Source organism: Podarcis vaucheri, assembly GCF_965113315.1.
Source record: "Podarcis vaucheri genome assembly, chromosome: 16".
Lineage (NCBI taxonomy): Eukaryota > Metazoa > Chordata > Lepidosauria > Squamata > Lacertidae > Podarcis > Podarcis vaucheri.
This window is the reverse complement of record NC_138754.1, coordinates 15252775-15272716: the sequence shown is the minus strand read 5'-3', so window position 1 is coordinate 15272716 and position 19942 is coordinate 15252775. Positions and strand designations below refer to the sequence as shown.

Sequence of the window (19942 nt, the reverse complement as noted above, 5' to 3'; positions counted from 1 at the left end):
AATCTGGGCTCTTGCTGTCTGCACAGAAAAAGGATTTTTTTAAAACCACAAAAACCAGCAACACAGAGTTTGCCCACATGATCTTTGTGGGTTAAATTTTTGCAAATTCAGGCTTGACAAAAGAAGGCGATTCCTAGATCGAAATGTCCTGACGGGCAATAGATAGGAAGCAAGAGAGCCTCTCATTTCCTGAAAGAAGCAGGCCATGTTGTCTGAGTGGGTCTTGGAAACAAAGCTGCAGCAGGCTGACGACTCCCCCTCCCCACAGCTCCTGGAGGTGGGGAGGGGTGTTGTGACCCCACAGTGACAACCACGGCACCTATTCCTCTTCTTGGTTGAGACTGTGTGGGCATGGGCTTCTCCAGGCAGGCAGAAAGGGTGGGTTTCTGTTGTGGCGAGCAGGGCGAGAGCTGAGTTGTCAAGCGATGGCTCAGTAGAGGTAGGGGAAGATCCGGTAAGGGACGCGGCGGCAATACTCCTGCCAGGCGAGGCCATACTTCCTCAGGCACTGGTGCTCGTCCCGGGCTTCCCGGTGAATCAGAAGCATGGTGAAGTAGAGGACATAGAAGTAAGGCAGGATGTGGGTCAGGCCTGAGGAGAGGAAACAGAATGGGGAAGCCATTGGGGAGGGTGGGCTATTGGGACACAGAGGAACCACTTCAGATTTCAGTGCAGGGAGGCACAGAGAATCCCATTTAGGGGTGGGGAAGAGAAAAAGAAAAGGGGTCTCTCGGCACCAGCAGCCTTTTCTCTCTCTTTCCCCCTCGCCCCAAACCCAGCTTCTAAAATCCAGCCTGATCAGTTTGGGCGGGGAAACCCTGAAAGCTTCCAAACTTTTTTGTAACATTTAGGCTGGCCTAACAGAGGTGGCGCTGCGGGTTAAACCACAGAGCCTAGGACTTGTCGATCAGAAGGTCGGCCGTTCGAATCCCTGCAACGGGGTGAGCTCCCGTTGCTCAGTCCCTGCTCCTGCCAACCTAGCAGTTCGAAAGCACGTCAAAGTGCAAGTAGATAAATAGGTACCGCTCCGGCAGGAAGATAAACGGCGTTTCCATGCGTTGCTCTGGTTCGCCAGAAGCAGCTTAGTCATGCTGGCCACATGACCCAGAAGCTGTACGCCAGCGCCGCAACCCCAGAGTCAGTCACAACTCGACCTAATGGTCAGGGGTCCCTTTACCTTTACCTAACAGAGGTATTGCTGTAATCTTAATTGCTGGATCTTAATGTTTACCTTTAACTCCTGTGTAACATGCATATAGTGTTTCAAATGAAATGCCATTCTTTGCCTGGGAGGTTACTGCGAGGAATGGGGGCCAGTGCAGGGGGCCCACCGGGCACCGCTGGACTACAACTCCCATCTGCCCCGGCAGCAGCCAGCATGGCCAATGGTCAGGAATGAGGATGTGGGAGCCCAACTGCAGGCTCCCACTCCCTGGGTTAAGCCTTGAAAGGCTGGAAGATGATGGGAAAGCTCTTTCTGGGATTTAGCAGGGCATAACATGAAATTATAAGGGGTATAATTAATTTTCTTCGTGTTTTGCTTGTTTCTCTCCAAAGTGAGGATTTTGAGAGCCTCCCAGTGGTTACTCAAAAGGCCATGAGAGTCATGGATATTGGAAAACGGGCACCGCTTAACTCTGCACCCTCAGAATCTGCGTTGACATGTATAGGTTCTCTCTTTCTTTAAACAAGCACAGCAGCTCTCTCTATCTGAGGGGATGCTGCTGTCTCCCCGTCCTCCTTTCTGTGTCTTTGGCAACTTGGCACACACTATGTGCAAGGTCGTGTAATTGCTTGTAATGGTGTTGTGTGACCCTGGTGAGTGGGCCGGGCACTGAGATTCTCTTCCTACAGAGTGTGGTCTGGATACTGACGGAGGGGGAGAGAGGCTCCCGCTTACCGCAGGGCAAGGACCACGCAAAAGCCATGATGAGGTCTCCTAAGTAGTTGGGGTGCCGCACAAACCCCCACCAGCCGGACACCAGCAGGCGCCGTCCTGTGGCCGTGGGGATGGTTCGCAGTCCTGAAAGGAAACAACATTTCTCTCGTGAGAACAAAGGGGTTCACAAGAGGTTCACAAGGCATGCAGGTCCTGCAAAAGCAGGCCAGCCACGCTCTGTTTTCGCAACAGGGAGGAAAACAGGGATGCCCAATTTTCCACCTCCCACCCATAGGCAAAAGACGACGCCCATGCACCCGCTCCTCTTCAGAAGCGATGGCGTTTGGATTTTAAATGCAGGCGCTTCTCTGAGGCACTTGCCCGCGTGAGCCGCGGCTATACATTTTAAGAAAAGGAACATTAGAGGCCAAAGGTTGTGAAGGCGCAGGGCACAGCTTGTGTGTCTCCCAGCAGGGTCCAAACAGGCCACAAGCCACAAAGGAGGACAAACCAGCAACTTTGGGGTCGGCAGGATTCCGGCGAAAGGCATTCTTCTGGGAGTTGGCGCCCCGGAAAATGGAGTAGCCCAGGCCTGCAGGGTTGAGAAGGGGGCGGGGGGAGAGTGAGATGGCATGAATGGGCAGAGCACGCTAGAGAGAAAGAGCGGGTGGACAGACAGAGAGTTTGAGCTCTGGGGTGACTGAAGGGACAGGGCTATGAAGAAAAATAATTAACACATGCACATTTCCATAGATATGTTTCAAGCCACATTAATTTTGCTTTTCTTTCTCTTAGCACAGCCTCTCCCTTGGCCCCCCCAAACTCAGGAAATAATTGTTTCTGGGTAGCAGGCATCACCCACACCTCAGCTTAGGCACTGGGTAGGGGCACTCTGCAAAGAGGGGCTGCCCATCTTTGACACAGTGGAAATTTTGAATATTGCCTGTTTGTTTTTAAATGTACAAAGTCCCCACTGTTTACTATCAATTAAGGTTTTATATCCCTTACCATTCTGGAAGCTTAGTTAAGAGCAAGTTGGTTACATTATTTGACCCCTGCCACGAAAAGAAAAGAAAGTTGCTGAAGCTTGGAGGGGAAGAAAATATATTCTGTGCATGCTCAGAGGCCCTGTTTGCCACCCAACTCACCGTTTAGCAGGGTGATGCCCCCAGCCATGGGCAGGCTCAGTTTCTGTGGGTGGGTGACGAGGAAATACGACTGGAGGGTGTACAAAAAGGGCACCCACGTCAAGTCCCCGAAAGCCAACATGAAGCCGAAACCGTCATGGACGATGTCCATCGTGGTGAGAACAGCCTCCTTTGGGAAGGAAGAAAATTTGCCTTTTTTAATCTGGCCCAGGAAAATCCACCAGCTCTCAGTCCCCACTAAACAAGTCCACTGTGAGCCACACACTGGGGAGCGGGTGCATCTCAGAGAAGTGCCAGCAGAGCAAACAGGTTCAGGTGATTTGAAGAAGCATGTACTAGGGAGGAAAGGTAAGCCGTCCTCTCCCCCAGGGACGCACCCCAAATTCAGAAGGAGAAACATGAGCAGAATCGAGGTCCACTAAGACGAAAACAGCCCAACAGGCACACATTGTGTCAGTTTCTCTTTTTGTGTTCTTTGTTTACAGCCAAGCAGGCAAAATAAGGTTTATTGAGCCCCTGGGAGGCTTGACTGAAATAGGCACTAGGGAAGGGGAGCAGTTTGGAAATCCCTGCTTTTGCTTCTCTACCTTTTTTAAAAGACAAAAGCAAGTTTCTAGTCCTTATGGAAGGAAGTGCAGTGTCATTTGTAAACTCAGCCCTGCCTGGCAGTTCCTGTGATGCATCTCCGTGGCAGAAACTGAAGAATTAAGGCTCCCTGCAAAATTCAGGCGGGCAGGCCGGCCGGTTGAGATCCCACTCTCTGCCAGACTTGCCTCGTGCCATAAGGCATCCACCACGTAGAGAAGCTGGAAGCCATTAACGAGGATCATCGCCAAGGAAGGGCTTCCTCTCAGCTCCGTCTCCTTCACCAACATGGCCATGTTAATCAGGGCCTACGAGAGAGCAGGGAAGCAGCGGGTGGCAGAGGGGGAAAAGCAGTATTATCCTCATCACCATTAGTAGTAGCAAAAGCTACAGCTTGTGGCATACGGTACCCCTCAACTGTCCTGTTTTAAGCAGGACACCCCAGAATTCTGTAATTCTGGCTTCTGATTGGCTTCTGGGATGCCCCATTTTGGCTCCTGCAAGAGCATGGCCCCAAAAGACATGAAAACAATATGAAAGCCACCCGGTTAGGGGAGGTTGCTGCCAGCTCTATGGCAGGGGTGGGCAACCTTTGGCCCTCTAGATATTGCTGAACTACAACTCCTGTCATCACTGGCCATTGCTGGGGCTGATGGGAGTTGTAGTTCAGCAGCATCTGGAGGGTCAAAGGTTCCCCACACCTGCTCTACAGGCTGATTTGAACCTGCGTCTCCACAGTCCTCACCCAGCACTCCAACCCCAACATCATACTGGATCCCAGTTGTGTCAGCTGCCTGATCCTCAGCGATCCGGACCCTCCAGTATGGGGGAGGGGTGCTCCTTGGTGTTGCCACACCAACACAAAGGGGTCGCTCCCCAACCCTGCCTTCTGCTACCAACGCAGGGATGCCTACCCATCCAAGGAGACCCGGGCGCAGCTCACAGAAGAACTTCAGGTCAAAGGTATTGATCCGTGGGTTCAATTCGTGGCCCATGAAGAAGTCGTAAATGGGGTTTCCTGTGGGATGGGGGAAGAGGCAAGCAGGAGAAATTGCCGTCAAAAACACTTTGAGGAGGTGGTTCTGACACACCCCTCTAGGCAGCTGCACCCCCGTGAAGCAGCGAAGTGTTGGCAGAACGTTGTGCCCAAATTTTCAGCATACAGTGGTACCTCAGGTTAAGAACTTAATTCGTTCTGGAGGTCCATTCTTAACCTGAAACTGTTCTTAACCTGAGGTACCACTTAGCTAATGGGGCCTCCTGCTGCTGCCGTGTGATTTCTGTTCTGATCCTGAAGCAAAGTTCTTAACCTGAGGTACTATTTTTGGGTTAGCGGAGTCTGTAGCCTGAGGTACCACTGTATATGCTCAGAAACCAGAGGAAGAACACACAGCCTCCCAGAATGCTCTGCAGCTGATCTTATAGTCACCACGTCTCAATGTAAAAGAGCCAGACTAGGACCTGAGAGACCAGGGTTCAAATCCCCACTCAGCCATGAAGCTCCCTGGGTGATCTTAGCCCTTTGCATTCCCAAAGACCTTTCTGGCCTATTCGCATTTTCCCGTGTGTTCATAACGATGCAAATTACATGTACGAAGAGGTAATTGCCAACTGGGAATAACAATTTGCGTCCCCTGGGTATTTTATCATTTTTTACACGTAGCGATTTTTATACCGTTGCCGTATAATAATAATACCAGCAAGAATAATACTACATATGTGGTGGACGTTTTTCCGCAAAAACTCCTGCCTCTAGAAATGAATGAGCCTTAAAAGGACTGCAGGCCTCTCTGTTATTTTTGCTAAATGACGTATCATCCCCGGGAGACGGTCCTTATCCGATTTTGCGAGCCAATTCACGTGAGAAGATAACGGCTTCAGTCTTTCCCCCCTTCCTTTTCCTTCCTGCCACTCCACCACCAGCTTGCACCAGACATGGGGCATTTGATGGGTTTTGGCCATGCCCGTCAAGTCGCTAGTCCCTGCCGAGGTGGAGTTGGCAAAGGAGGCCAGAAGGAGCCCAGCGTCAGGGTTCGCACCTCACCTGAGTTCCCGCCTGGGGCCAGGGCTGCCTCTGGGGCAAGCAAGGCCTTGAGGTACAGGAGGGCGCTGAGTCCAAAGGCCACGAGGGAGGCAGAGAAGGCCAACTGCAGGAAATGGTCGTGGATGTAGCTGAGGCGCAGTCCAGCTGCCAGGCCGGCTCCAACCACCAGCGCTGTGACCACCATGGCATGGCACCCTGAGAAATATGGGGCAGGGGGAGAAAGAGGGTGGGGCAAACAAACAACGACCAGACATCAATTTATCATCCCTCCTGCCTCCTCCCCCCCCCCCGGCCTTCCTAAGCCGATACCGATATGGCTAAGTTTGGGGAGAATCACAAGGTCGTGTTTAATAAAATGTTCTCAGTCTTGAAACACTGGGATACGCTGAAAAGCCACTCAGCACCACACCCCTCCCCATTGCTGAGAGCCACCAGCAGCACCCCTGGGGGACCTTTCCTAAGGGTGGGGGGCACTTACCATTAATCCGGTACTGGAGCCGGGTCTTGTCTCGCAGGGGGGTCCCTTCCGTGAGCTGTTGAAAACACACACAGACGCAGAAAGCTGTGGTGGGGTCTATGTTGCCAGGGCTGCCTGAAAGCGGGGTGCTTTCTTTATATCAGGGTTTCCCAAACTTGGGTCTCCAGCTGTTGTTAATATTGGCAAAACCTACAGTGGTGCCCCACAAGACGAATGCCTCGCAAGACAGAAAACTCGCTAGACGAAAGGGTTTTCCGTTTTGGAGGTGCTTCGCAAAACGAATCTCCTATGGACTTGCTTCGCAAGACGAAAATGTCTTGCGAGTTCCTGCGGGGTTTTTTTCCTTCCCCCCCTTTTTCTAAGCCGCTTATCAACTGATCCGATAAGCCGCTAATCCACTAAAAGCCGCTAATAGTGCTAATCCGCTAATCCGTCAATGGGCTTGCTTCGCAAGACGAAAAAACCGCTAGACGAAGAGAATCACAGAACGGATTCTTTTTGTCTTGCGAGGTACCACTGTATTTGGTATTTCACAACTTTCTGACTTGGGACGCGGGTGGCGCTGTGGGCTAAACCACAGAGCCTAGGACTTGCCGATCAGAAGGTTGGTGGTTCGTTGCCGGTCCCTGCTCCTGCCAACCTAGCAGTTCGAAAACACGTCCAAGTTCAAGTAGATAAATAGGTACCGCTCCGGCGGGAAGGTAAACGGCGTTTCCGTGCGCTGCTCTGGTTCGCCAGAAGCGGCTTAGTCCTGCTGGCCACATGACCCGGAAGCTGTACAGCGGCTCCCTCGGCCAATAAAGCAAGATGAGCGCCGCAACCCCAGAGTCGGCCACGACTGGACGAATGGTCAGGGGTCCTTTACCTATCTTTCTGACTAGTTGCAGGACCTTAGCCAGACCTAGCAGAGTACACACAGAATCCACGGAAGCAATTGGCAACTTGGCTGCAAACAGGATAGACGAAGCAGGAACCAGGAACTTGTAGTTAGGTGTTTATTATATGCAGTGGACTGTTTACAGGATCAGAACACAGATCTTTTGCTAGCTCTCTCTTACACGACTCACAACTCATACACTGACACACAGAGCTGTGAACACTGAGCTCTGAATACTGAACTAACACATTCCAGTTAGTAAACCATTAATTATCACTCCCTATAAAGAGCTTGACCAATCAGGGAGCTCTCCCCATGTCTCTGTTATCACCAGGCAGACTTACTCCTTCAGATTGCCTTCTGGCTGTCTACCAAACCTTAACTGACTCTGTGTGAGTAGCTGCACGTACACAGTTTCCCAACGGTTCAGACTACAATTTCCAGCATCCCTGGCCACTGGTCCTGCCAGCTAGGGATGATGGGAGTTGTAGTCCGACAACAGCTGGAGACCCACATTTGGGAAACTCTGCTTTATATGGAGCCAGGAGGAAGCCTCTCTGGTGGGAGAGGAATGCTCAAAATGCGCTTTGGGAAAATAAAAAGACAGAGGGCTGCTTTGGCCTTTCCCCACGACTCAAGGATCCCTCTGTTGCCAATGGCAGCCGCTGTTTTGTGATGTCACTTCCCCATTTCTGCCATTTTACTAGTAGGACCAGCTAGCCTTTCTCCCCATTGCTCAGATGAGGAAAACTGAGGCCAGGCTGCAGAACCTTACTGCAGCGCAGGCAAGAAGGAGTCCGTGGCAGAAGCCAGGGAAAATCCCTTGAGAGTGTGGAGGTCTCCTTACCTTCCCCATTGGGAGCATATATAAGAAAGCTTGCAATCCAACCCAGGCCAAGACTAGGGCAAAGTCCCGGGGGTCCCACAGTGAGCGGAGGGTGGGCAAAGGATAGGGGATGTTCAACAGGCTGGCCTGCTCCGTTCTGCAAGTCAGCAGGAGGTAGAAGACAGTGGTGGGCATCAGGACGATAAGGAGGGCAGCCCCTGTGATGAAAAAAGATGGAGCGGTCAGAAAGGGGAAGAGACAGAACCCAGGAGTCCTGCATCCCCTGCTCACACCATTCCCAAGCCTCCCTAATAGAGGATTCCTGGGGAGGGATGAGAGAAAGGTATTGTTACAAAAGTTGAGTGCCTCCCCCTCTCTCTGCTGAGCGGTAGCCAGAGTCCATGGGATTCCAGGCATCACCCAGGCTCCCTTTGGAGACTGTTGTATCTTTAAGAAATATGGTTTATTCATCTATTTACACCTTCAGTCAGCATGGAGGGAGTCCAGATCTTAAAGCATGGTCATCTCAAGAGGGGTTTGTCCCCCACAGCAGGGCAGCCCTGGAGTCCAAGGCATCTCTCCCAGCCAGCCTTCAGCCAACCTGCCCAAGATGGATCCCAGTCTTTCTTCTCTCCCCTTCTTCATCCCAGCACACCTTGCTAAAAATTATCTTTTCTTGTCATACAACACCAAGTTATCCTTGCAACCTTCCGAACTCCCAGTCTCTGTTCACACCTCAGGGCAAGGGGGGGGGGGCGGAGAGAAGGACAGTTCTCTTGCATTGACAATGGCCCTCAATGACCCTGTATTGTTTCTTAACGGCCCAAAGCTTGGCCAGGTCATTTGGCATAGGATAGCTCAGGAATTCCTCCGCAGCCTGTATCTCATCCCCAAATAATAAAAATCCTACCATTTATTCATTTCTAAGGTTTAGCCCCTGCACCCAATCTATAACAGTATTCTTCTGCCTGCAGACACACACCCCGAGCTCAGCCTTTCCCCCTCACCTAGGACGCCGCCAAATTCCAGCTCTCTGGTGCGGGGGACCTTCAGTCGATCCATTGTCCTCTTGAGCCAGAAACCTCCTCTTGCAAGTTTCCCCGGTCTTCAGCAACCACACACAGACCTAGAGAAAGAATCCATGAAGACCAAACGGAGCCCCTTGAGACAAGCCTCTGAGTATCCCCCCATGTGTGTTTCGATGGTCGAGCTGATTTGGATCGCCTGTTAACAGAAGCCACATTCTTTCTAACTGACTGTGCCTTACATGCAAGTCCGCCTGGCCGTGGAGTAATTCCGCCCAGGTCCCCTTCTTTTTTTAGAAATTAATCACCAGGAGGGCACAGCCAACAAAAGCCAGCCAGCTGGAGGCTGGGATTCCAGAGGAAGGGCATGCTTGTAAGACTGTCATGTCTGTCCCGTTAGACATCTGCCACTAGTCTACCCCAAAGGGCTGTTGTAAGGTATGCGCAGCATTTTGAACCCTTTGGAACAGACCTCCAGTCGATACAAAGTGCTACTAGTTAATGAGCACCTCTCATAGGAATACAGGATGCTGCCTTTGGCAGAGACAGGCCGTTGTCCCATTGAGTTCCGTATTGCCTCCACTGGCTGGCAGCATCTCTCCAGACTCTTTCCCAGGCAACCATCATAACCAGGGAAGATGTTTCATATGCAAAACTAGTGCTTGGCAAGTCCACCTCCCCTTTCCCAGAAATCTGCAACTCAGGATAAATATTTGGGTGCAATTATTTCAAACAGCAGGTGCAAAGTGTACCCCCTACCCCACCTCTTGGGGTCATGAGCCCAAGGGTGTCTCAAACTCCTCAATTAGTCTCCTGCTGCACAAAATTGGAGTTGGTGCTTGCCATGGTTGAGCCTCAGCACCCATTTCTAGTACCAAAGCACACCTCTCAAAGTTACGATCGAGTGCCTCTGAGCATATTGGGAGTGCTTGCTCTCTCACCACTAAGCCCTCCAGACACATCTGGACATTGTTAGGACAAGGGAAACGTGAGCCCCAGCACACACCCATCCTATTCCTCACCTTTCCTCCTAGGAGTCCACTGTGGTATTTTTGTGTGTGTGACTGGCCCAAGGTCACCCAGAGAGTTTCATGGCCAAGTAGGGATTTGAATTTAGGCCTTCATGGTCTAGGTTTGCCAACACACCACACATTTAAAGCATCCCTGCCCAAGGATCCTGGAAACTGCAGTTTGCCCCTCACAGAGCTACAATTCCCAGCACCCTTAACAAATTACAATTTCCAGGCTTAGTTGAGATGTATTTAAATGCCTTACAACACACTGGTTCTCAACTGAAGCCTCATCCCTGTGAAATTGTTGATTTACTGCTTCCAAAAGGAATCGGTCTTTCTCCTCCTCTCCTTTAGAGTCCTGTCAGTTTTGTAATTTAGCATTAAGAACATGCTAACTGCTTTGTTGTCTCTGTCTCAAATTCTCAGCCCAGTTCCCTGTCTCCAGCAGAGAAAGCAACCCTCCAACAAAGAATCTTCCGGATCCAACAGCCTGTGGCAGATTTGTCCTCATAAGCGAAAGAACTGCCAACCTTTGAAATACATGGCTTTTGTATGTATTTTGAAAAACATGGCCTTTGTGTGTATCTTCAAGAACTATTAAACAACCTGACAAGGTGCATGCTTGAAATCTGTGCCATTTGCATCACCCCCAAAGTGTCTGCACCCCTAAATAGAGCCACAGCAGGCACCATAATCTTCCAACAGCTTGACTTCACCCACCCCCCAAAAAGGCACACACGCCCATTGTTTCCTGAAACAGACTGAGGCCAACAACATTATGAGGTAATTCAAGGTGCAGTGGTACCTCAGGTTACATACGCTTCAGGTTACATACGCTTCAGGTTACAGACGCCGCTAACCCAGAAATAGTACCTCGGGTTAAGAACTTTGCTTCAGGATGAGAACAGAAATTGTGCTCTGGCGGCGCGGCAGCAGCGGGAGGCCCCATTAGCTAAAGTGGTGCTTCAGGTTAAGAACAGTTTCAGGTTAAGAACGGACCTCCGGAACGAATTAAGTACTTAACCCGAGGTACCACTGTACTTTGGCAGTCAAAATTTGTGGCGCTTCTGAGGAGGACAGTTCTGCTGCTGACCTCAATACATTTCAAAAGAGGGAGATGTCAGATGCCTTGCAGGTCTGGATGCAGGATCCAACCCTCATAGGAAGCTGCCATACTGGATCAGTCCGCATCTTGCCTGCCCAGCAGCCACCCTCAAATGTGTGTGAAAGAGAGAGAGAGAGATTGAACCTGGCCGGGGTGGGTGCGGGGACCTTTTCCGTGCAAAACATGCGCCCTCCCATTTGAGCTACCGCCACCTTTCCGCTAAAAGAAAGGAGCAATGTCCCAGTCCTCATGTTTCTGTAGAAAATTCGTCTTTTCTGTAGAAAAGGCAGCTGCCTCATTCTCCGCCGGTCCTTGCTGCGCATCCACCGACGGCGCTGCAGTTCCAGACGGGGCCCTTTCCCAGCCCAGCGGAAGCGTTGCTGGCGAGGATGCCAATCTCAGGTTGGGCTGGTCCTTTCGGGAACGTCCCTAAATCCACCCTCCCCCGCGGGGACCACAGTCCCCTGCCTGGATTGGGTGCATCCCGAGAGGGACCCGCGCATGTCTGCCCCACCCACCGGCCCTCCCGATCCCGCCAGCAACAGCGGCGGCATCCTCTGGCATGGGAGAGGGGACACACCGGAGGAAGGCTTACCTGGAGGCGCCTGGATGCGGGAGGCGCTCACCTGTCCCGGCCACCTGCCCGCCCGCATCAGCCCGGCATCAGCGGCGCCACCCTCTGCCCATCCTGTCCCTATCCCGGAGCAGCCAATCGCGCCCGAGGGACGAGGGCGCGGAGCCTATCAGGCGAGAGGAGGCGGGCCCGCCTCACTGCTCATCCCGTCCCGTCCAGCCCTGTTCGTGCATCCAGGCGCCCGCAGGAAAGGAATGAAATCGTGGTGGTGAAAAGGGAGTGGACAGAAGAGGGAGTGGGGGGTGGACGGTGGTGTCCCAATCCTTCGCTTTCGCCGTCCTGGGTTCCCTTGGTGGTGGAAGAATGCGCTAAAGAGAAGGAAAAGAGAGTGCCTGGGCATACGCAGAGTGCAAAACGCCTCCTGCTCTAATGCATTGGAGTTCAGTGGAGAAATGAACAACTGGGGGTGGGGGGTGGGGACGGACCAAAACGGAAATAAACACCAGGACGCGTCGAGATGGCTTTTAAATCTCGCCTGTTGTTTCTGAAATGAAAAAAATATGCTGCCTTCATGTCTCCGTTAAGCCACAGGAATTTTATTTATTTATATCCCACCTTTTTTACGTGAGGCAGTGTGCATGACTCTGCTCTTCTGTTGTAAGTGGCCTTTTAATTAAGGCGCTGCTTGGAGTCTGGCATCTCAGCTTTCTGCAAAACCAGCTCATCCACAATGATGTGATGGTGGCTGTGGCTGTTTGTCCACCTGGAGGCGCTGCAGCATAACCATGGTATTATCTCCTTCGCTGGCCTCATAGGCACCAACTCCTTGTAACCGAGGTCCCTTCGACCCCCCCTCCCCAAAAATAATAATAATTGAGGGGGCCGCCCCTCCCCCATTTGATGCGCATTGCCATTCAAATGGTGTGTTATAGAAAAGGTGTGGGTTTGTTTTCCCTTTGGCTGCTCAGATCTGGCAAGTTGGTTTTTCGGATAGGGCTATAGACCATATCCGTGGGTACCAAGCTTCTGCGATCAAGCCCAAAGCAGTGTGCCATCGCAAGGCAATCTCCATTCAAAGTAGCTGCAGGAAGAAATATTAGGAGTTCTTTATGGAAGACCCACATAGACCATGTGTCCATTATTCTCAGGACAGCAAGTTTGTGAGAGGGTGCTGTGTGTGTCAAATTGATCAGGCCTAAGACACACAAGTACCTTTGCTTTGCAAAGGGAATGCAAAGAGACAAAGATGAACAACTAAACCTCAATCTGGGGGGGGGGGGTTCCTTTGCAAGGGAATGTATAGGGGGGGAAATCCAGACCAAAAATGAAAGTTCAAGACTTTATTACCTAGCAAAATATTTAAACAGTGAGGTGTTTTCTCCCTTGTGGAGATTGACTCTGGGAAAAAGGGAAAGAGAAGCTGGAATGAAGCTATTACCCTACCTAATACAAACCCTAAATTCATACACACTCAGGAGTACACACACCAAGGAATCCGAGTAAGGGTTCTGTAACAACCAAAAATAGGGGGAAAGTGAGGCCTACAGATATGTGTTGACTCTTCAGAATTCTGCTTTTTAAGTCTTTTCTGAATTATAATCCTTTCTTCACTTTGTAATATTTTCCCCAGTTGGCTTCTCCCACTCGGTCTTCTCTGCCCCAAATTGCCTTCCTGGTGTCGGCACTGAAACAGAACTGCCTCCATAAACACATGGCAAAGGAAATCCCACCCCACAGGATGTAGAAAACAGTGCTGGGCTGCAGAAGCAGGCATTTTCCCTTTGCCCAAATAATCCATGATTGTCTCAATATTTGTCCTTTTCACATGCGCTGGAACTTCCATTTGCGTAGGTTCAAAGTTAGGGCCAACCCTGCTTCTTAGCTTCTTAGTCCTCTGTAAGCAAAACCCGATCACTCGCAAACACACACACACACACACGTCACGTGTTAACTGTTCTGTTCAGGTTGCCAGGTCACCTTGGATTGCTTTCAAGGCTGAATTACTCGGCAAAGCTAATGATCAATCTAACTGGATTAAGGACACAGTTTTACTGATAATGAAAGGAGAGATGTTTTAAAAGCATTTATGTATGAATACATCATCAGCATAAGTATCTCTAACAAACGTTATTTATTTCATTAAATGTATACACGTCTTTAAAAAAAAAAACCTTGTTCAAACTACGTTATGTATTTTTGTGTTTTTATACTTAAGCCACCCTGTGATCCTCAGAGGAAGGGCGGTATATAAATTTAATAGGTAAATAAAATAAATAAATAAATAAATAGTAGGTTACTTAACTTGCTAGGTTGCCAAATCCACAAGTTGGCTCTAAAGCTTCTGCTTCTTAGGGTTATCAACTCACTAAAACCATGTTTAAAGATACAAAATGCATTTCAATCATCACACACAACACACCTCAAACTACTGATGGTGGAGGAACTACCAAGAGGATCTCTAGGAAAGGATGTCTCTCACATACTTTGGACCTAAGTTGTTTAGGGCTTAGGAACCAGAGGGAGAGGGAATTGGAATGGGCAGTTTTGACAGCAGGGAGTAGACTCACTTCCAGGACTGTCCCTGGAAAATCGGGACATTTGGAGGGTCTGCAATCACACAGCATTTGCCTCTCTGTGTGTGTGTGTTTGGATTGTTTTGCTTACACATGCCAGAAGCAAAAAAAGCCAGCTTTGGGGTGTGAGTTACGAAACGTCAGCAATTTGGCCTTTGCTACTTGAATACACAGAGATTATGGGCCTACCAAATGGATGTTCCCACACATGCAAAAATGACAACAATGAGGCATTTTTTTGATAACTGAAACACAGGTTTTGCCACCGCTGTGCAGCTTGATGGCATCCCGGATAAGATAAGCTTTTGTTCTTCATCCCAAACCCCATATTGGATCGTAACATGTTATTGGGCACACTTGCTCTGGAGGAACCAGGACAAGGAGAGATGCAGGAAATCAGGGCTGGTCTGAATGCACAGGAGATTGGCCACAGCTCCACTCAGCCTTGAGTCTTTGTCCTGCATCAGACTCTGGAAGTCAGAAAGCCCACAGTCGCACAGCAAGGACAACTCGCTCAGGTCCAATGACTGCAGCTGCACCAGTGGTTGAAATGTAGAGTGGGAGAGGGTCACTATGGGGTTCCCATGGAGGCTAAGACTGCGCAAGGATTTCAAGCTGAGGAATGTCTCCTCAGGAATGATGGGCAGGAGGTTGTCAGAGAGATTCAGAGTCTGGAGAGACACCAGACCCTGGAAAAGTCCCTCAGGAAGGGCCCGAAGGCCATTGGAGCTGAGATTCAGGACTCTAAGGTTCTCCAAATGCTGGAAGATGTCCACACAGTTCTCTGTTTTCCAGATGTTTCCCAGGTCGTTATGGGAAATATCTAGTTCTCTGAGCTGCCTGGGGCCTCTCTCAGCCCTGAAGCACTTTGCCAGCTGATTGCCTGAGAGATTCAGGAAACGCAAGGTGGGGGTTTTCCCTAGTTCACCCCAGAGACTCCCTAAGTCACTCAGGCGGTTGGAGGAGAAGTCAAGGTGGGTCAGGTTGCTGCTAAGACGTTCAAGACCCCAGGCATCCCCAATCCTGTTTTGCCCCAGCATCAGGCGCAGAAGGGATGGGAGTTTCCCTACCGGGACTCTCACCAGAGCATTGTCCCGGAGGTCAAGGGTTTGCAAGGAGTTCAGCCCCACCAGAGCATCGTGTTGAACAATGCCAAGGTGGTTGGACTTCAGGATGAGGTGCTGGAGTGGGGATGACCTCAGGGGTCGCAGGGCTTCTGTGTACAGCTCCCCAAGCAGATTGTGGGACAGGTCGAGAATACGCAATTGGCTCAGCCCAGAAAAGGCCCCATCCTTGATCTCAGTAATCTGGTTGGATCTCAACAGCAGGATGTTAAGGTCTGGGAGCCCCAAGAAGACAGATGGGCCCAATTCTCTGAGGAAGCCATTGGACATGTCGAAGGAGTAAACTCTGCTGCCACGGAGGCCAAGAAAGGTGCTAGGCGAGATGCCCTTGAGGTTACGGAAACCAAACCCGCTGCCGAGGGCGGCTGAGTGCTGCATCTTGAGGTTATGGATTTGAGTGCCATTTAGTCGTGTGAAGAACTTCTGAGCTTCCATCGCGTTCCATGAGTTTGAAGAGACGTCCAGAGTTCCCAGCACGATGCTGAAGAAAGGGTTGGTGCAGGCATTGGGATTAAGCAGTCGGTTGGATGAGAGGTCAAGCAAGGCCAAATGGTGCCCCCTGAGGTGCTGTAGGTCTTCCCCACAGATTTCCCCAATTTGGTTGAGCTTCAGCTGAAGGACGCTCAGCTTCCTCAGGCCCTGGAAAGTTGGATCAGGCCTCAGCCTACGGATGCGGTTTCCTGAAAGATCCAGCCTCTTCAGTGATACCAAATCCTGGAAATAACCTCTTTCCAGTACTTCTTCGTCAAAACCATTGAAATCCAAGAGCAACACCTCAAGCTGGGTGAGACCGTGGAAAGCAGCTGGGTGCAAGGTCAAGTTCTTGTTGCCGCCAAGATCCAGGATCCTGACACTGGGCACATTCTGAAACGCCCTTTCTCCGACATAGAGGGATCCTCCCAGTTGCTTCCCAAGAGACAGCATCCTCAGGGACGGCATTTGGGAGAAGGAGGAATCTGAGATGTTGGATAAGAAGTTGAAGTTCAGCAAGAGGACCTGAAGGGAGCTGTCCGTTTCAGGGACTTCCTTGTGTCCTTGAGCTTGGCAATTGGCCACCAGCAGAGAATTCACTTGGGTATGGTAGCAGCGGGGATGGCTGTCAACAGTATACCCCAAAACCAGCAAGAAGATGATCCTACTAAAAGGAGCTGGCAATTAAGAGAGGAGAAAGGGGACATTTGTTAGTTCCCTGTTCATTTTCCTAGCACAGCTTGTCCTGCAAAACTAACTTTCCTCAAGTTTAATGGGGCAAGAAGAAGCTTTGACAGTTGACTGATCAGAGAGATGGCATAATTTGGCTGCTGATAGTCCCAGGTTTGAATGCCACCTCTGCAACAAACACACAAAGTGGTCCAATATTGTCTCATTTGATGGGCAGCAGGAAGAGCTCTTCAGGGTGTTCCTGTGCTGAGGCCGCTCCCAGCATTGCTTGTCCAAGAACCCTTTAACTGGAAATGTGAGGATTTTATAATTTCAGGTATATTCTGCCTTTCCTCTTAAGGAGCTCAAGGCAGCAATCATGGTTCTCCCCTTTCTCATTTCTTCCCTGCAACACCCCAAGTGGCCCAAGATCACCAAATGAGCTCCATGGCTGAGTGGGGATTTGAACCCTGGACTCACAGACACTAGCCCAACAGCCACTGCACTAAACTGGCTACACAATATCCCAAACTGAAGAATCTTGGGCATGCAAAGCACGGGAACCAGCAATAGAGTTGCAGACTGACCAGCAAAAGGACAGACCATCTTTTAACCACCTTTTAACACCCTCTTGATGTGCAGAAAACTGCAATAAAGCTTCCCTCCTCCCACACAGTAAAGAGATAAGTCCTGGCCATCTGCTGATGTCTGCAGTTCAAGCTGTTGGCCTTGTGAATAGTAACAATAACAGTAACAACAACAACAGCAATAATAATAATAATAATAATAATAATAATAATAATAATAATAATAATAATTGTAGCCCACCCATCTGACTGGGTTTCCCCAGCCACTCTGGGTGGCTTCCATCACATATAAAAGTATAATAAAACCTTAAACCTTAAAAAAGTCCTTATACAGGGCTGCCTTCAGATGTCTTATAAAAATCAAAATAAAAAAATTCCTTCCAGTAGCACCTTAAAGACCAACTAAGTTAGTTCCTGGTATGAGCTTTCGTGTGCATGCACACTTCTTTTTATTTTTTTATTTTTTTATTTTTTTATTTTTTATTTTTTATTTTTTTATTTTTTATTTTTTTATTTTTTTATTTTGACTATGGCAGACCAACACGGCTACCTATTTGTTATAAAAATCAGATAGTTGTTTATTTCCTTGACATCTGATGGGAGGGCTTTCCACAGGGTGGGCACCACCACTGAAAAGGCCCTCTGTCTGGTTCCCTCTAACTTCACTTCTTGCCAGAAGGCCACCAGAAAACCCTCCAAGCTGGACCTCAGTGTCTGGGCTGAACAATGGGGATGGAGACGCTTCTTCAGGTATACTGGGCCGAAGCAGTTTAGGGCTTTAAAGGTCAGCACCAACACTTCGAATTGTGCTCGGAAATGTACTGGGAGCCAATGTAGGTCTTTCAGGACCAGTGTGAAAAAAACATTTGCATCCCACCTATGCCACGGAGTAATGGGCCTTCCCCATCTTAAAGCTCTTCACTTACCTGAAGGTTGATGACTCACCTGGCAGGGGAGAATTATTGAATTTCTAGAAAGAGGACCGGTAATATTGAGGGACTCAAACCCCACTTTATCTTCTGTCACTCACCTTTTGGAGCCCTCCAAAGTGGGCGACTTTGGTGAAACCTTGACATGGTGTTGAAGCTGGTGCAAAATGGGACTCTCTCTCTCTCTCTGCTGCTGCTGCTGCTGCTGCTTATGGGTTGGCACAGTCCTTGCCCCATATAAACACCACCCGAGCAGTTCCCTTTCTGGGCCCCACGTCAACAGCCTGTGTTGACTCAAATGTGATTTGGAAAGATGCATAATGGGGAAATACTGGGGAAATTCCCTGAGGGCCCTTCAGCAGATATTACTGCTCCCACCCCCCGCCGCCGCCCGCCGCCATGCTAGCTCATGCACAACATTTCCTAGGTGCACAGATCCTTAAAGATTGCTAAAACCAAGTCTACCCAAGAAAAACTGCAGGCAGGCTTCCTGCACTTTGTATCATTGGGTGAAAGTGGAAATTTCAGGCAAGGTACCTTGTCGCCCTGCTGGAATGTCCTCTGCAGAGCAGCGAATCATTTCCGTTTGTAGTTTTGTCATCGTGCATTTTAGGCCAGAGTGGCGAACTTTCGGCCTTCTGTGCCACATACGCCCCCGAAAGCAATTTCACTCAGCTGCCTGTTTCCCTACCAACTTTCTGAGAAGGGGTGGTTAAAAAAAATTATTCACAGTTGCATTTGCAAGGCAGGGAGAGCAACATGTTTCAAGAAGGGGGGAAATGAAGGGCCTAAGCTTTCAATGTTGCGTGTCCCTTTCAGCTTGTGCATGTCACATGCATGTAATGTAAGACTGTAGTCCTCTGTATGAAATCCCTGAACTCAGCCCAGAACTGAGTTCAGCAGTTTGGAGAAGCAGTGGTATAGGAGAGCCGAAAATATTGCCAATATATTTCACATCTGGCAACCCATTTGCCCCTTGGGTTTCAGTTAGTACATGGGTAGACAAGTCTAAAAAGCCTGGAACGCAAATTTTAACAGCCCTCTAGTGGATATGGTGGCTCATTTACCAGATACAGTACAGTGGTACCTCGGGTTAAGTAATTAATTCGTTCCGGAGGTCTGTTCTTAACCTGAAACTGTTCTTAACCTGAAGCACCACTTTAGCTAATGGGGCCTTCTGCTGCCGCCGTGCCACCAGAGCACGATTTCTGTTCTCATCCTGAAACAAAGTTCTTAAACCGAGGTACTATTTCTGGATTAGCAGAGTCTGTAACCTGAAGTGTATGTAACCTGAAGTGTATGTAACCCGAGGTTGTGGTTGTTTAGTCGTTTAGTCGTGTCCAACTCTTCGTGACCCCATGGACCAGAGCACGCCAGGCCCTCCTGTCTTCCACTGCCTCCCGCAATTTGGTCAGACTCATGTTTGTAGCTTCGAGAACAGTGTCCAACCATCTCGTCCCCTTCTCCTCGTGCCCTCAATCTTTCCCAGCATCAGGGTCTTAACCATAGCTGTCAACTTACAGATTTGAAAATAAGGGACCAGCAGCCTTTAAAATAAGGGACCAGCCGCCAAAATAAGGGACCTGCAGCCTCACCTGTTCCAGGCACTCCAGTCTTCCTGTCCTCCTGCAGTCTGGTCAAACTCATGCTGGGTAGCTTTGAGAACACTGTCCAACCAACTTTGTAACCAGAGATTCAACTGAATAGAATCTGAATCACATGCACCACAAGGCCTATGCAGCCTCAACTTAACATGGCTCCCTGGCCTGGCTTTGCACTGCAAAGTTTGCAGCAGCACGTGCAACAAAATGGCGTCCAGCATTCAAAATAACCCTCAGCTTGCATTAACTAGCCACACACAAGGCATGCAAGCTCCACCTCCCAGTCATTCTTAGACTTCTTATTGGGTGAGCAACACAGCCAAGCAACACAGTTGGCGCCTCCCTCCTCCCTGGCCGGCAGGGAGGGGGGGAGAGGAGCTGCTTCCTTTGAAATTTAAGGGACATCATTTAAGGGACATCCATCAATAAGGGAC

General features: G+C 49.8%; 3 protein-coding genes across 4 annotated transcripts in view; 1 reads left to right on the top strand and 2 right to left on the bottom strand.

Annotated features, from left to right (window-relative positions):
- Positions 1 to 19942, top strand: part of LOC309521269 (uncharacterized protein) — a 104693-nt gene that overhangs the window by 45041 nt on the left and 39710 nt on the right. The gene's annotated exons all lie outside the window — the stretch shown is intronic.
- TM7SF2 (transmembrane 7 superfamily member 2) lies at positions 288 to 11680 on the bottom strand. Of its 2 annotated transcripts, XM_082203595.1 has the most exons (11): positions 11576 to 11678; positions 8845 to 8963; positions 7859 to 8055; positions 6135 to 6189; positions 5657 to 5851; positions 4527 to 4630; positions 3801 to 3920; positions 3028 to 3196; positions 2391 to 2471; positions 1901 to 2023; positions 288 to 591 (listed from the first exon to the last, which is right to left on the bottom strand). In XM_082203595.1, the coding sequence occupies exons 2-11, from the start codon at positions 8897 to 8899 to the stop codon at positions 431 to 433; spliced, it is 1260 nt and encodes a 419-aa protein (XP_082059721.1). In that variant the 5' UTR covers positions 8900 to 8963; positions 11576 to 11678; the 3' UTR covers positions 288 to 430. The 2 variants fall into 2 exon arrangements, with proteins under 2 accessions (XP_082059721.1, XP_082059720.1); XM_082203594.1 differs by lacking the exon at positions 8845 to 8963 and having other exon boundaries at positions 11576 to 11680.
- Positions 12880 to 18088, bottom strand: LOC309521268 (toll-like receptor 5). Its single transcript, XM_082203588.1, has 2 exons — positions 18009 to 18088; positions 12880 to 16399 (listed from the first exon to the last, which is right to left on the bottom strand). Exons 1-2 carry the CDS (start codon positions 18052 to 18054, stop codon positions 14472 to 14474), a joined length of 1974 nt encoding a protein of 657 aa, XP_082059714.1. The 5' UTR covers positions 18055 to 18088; the 3' UTR covers positions 12880 to 14471.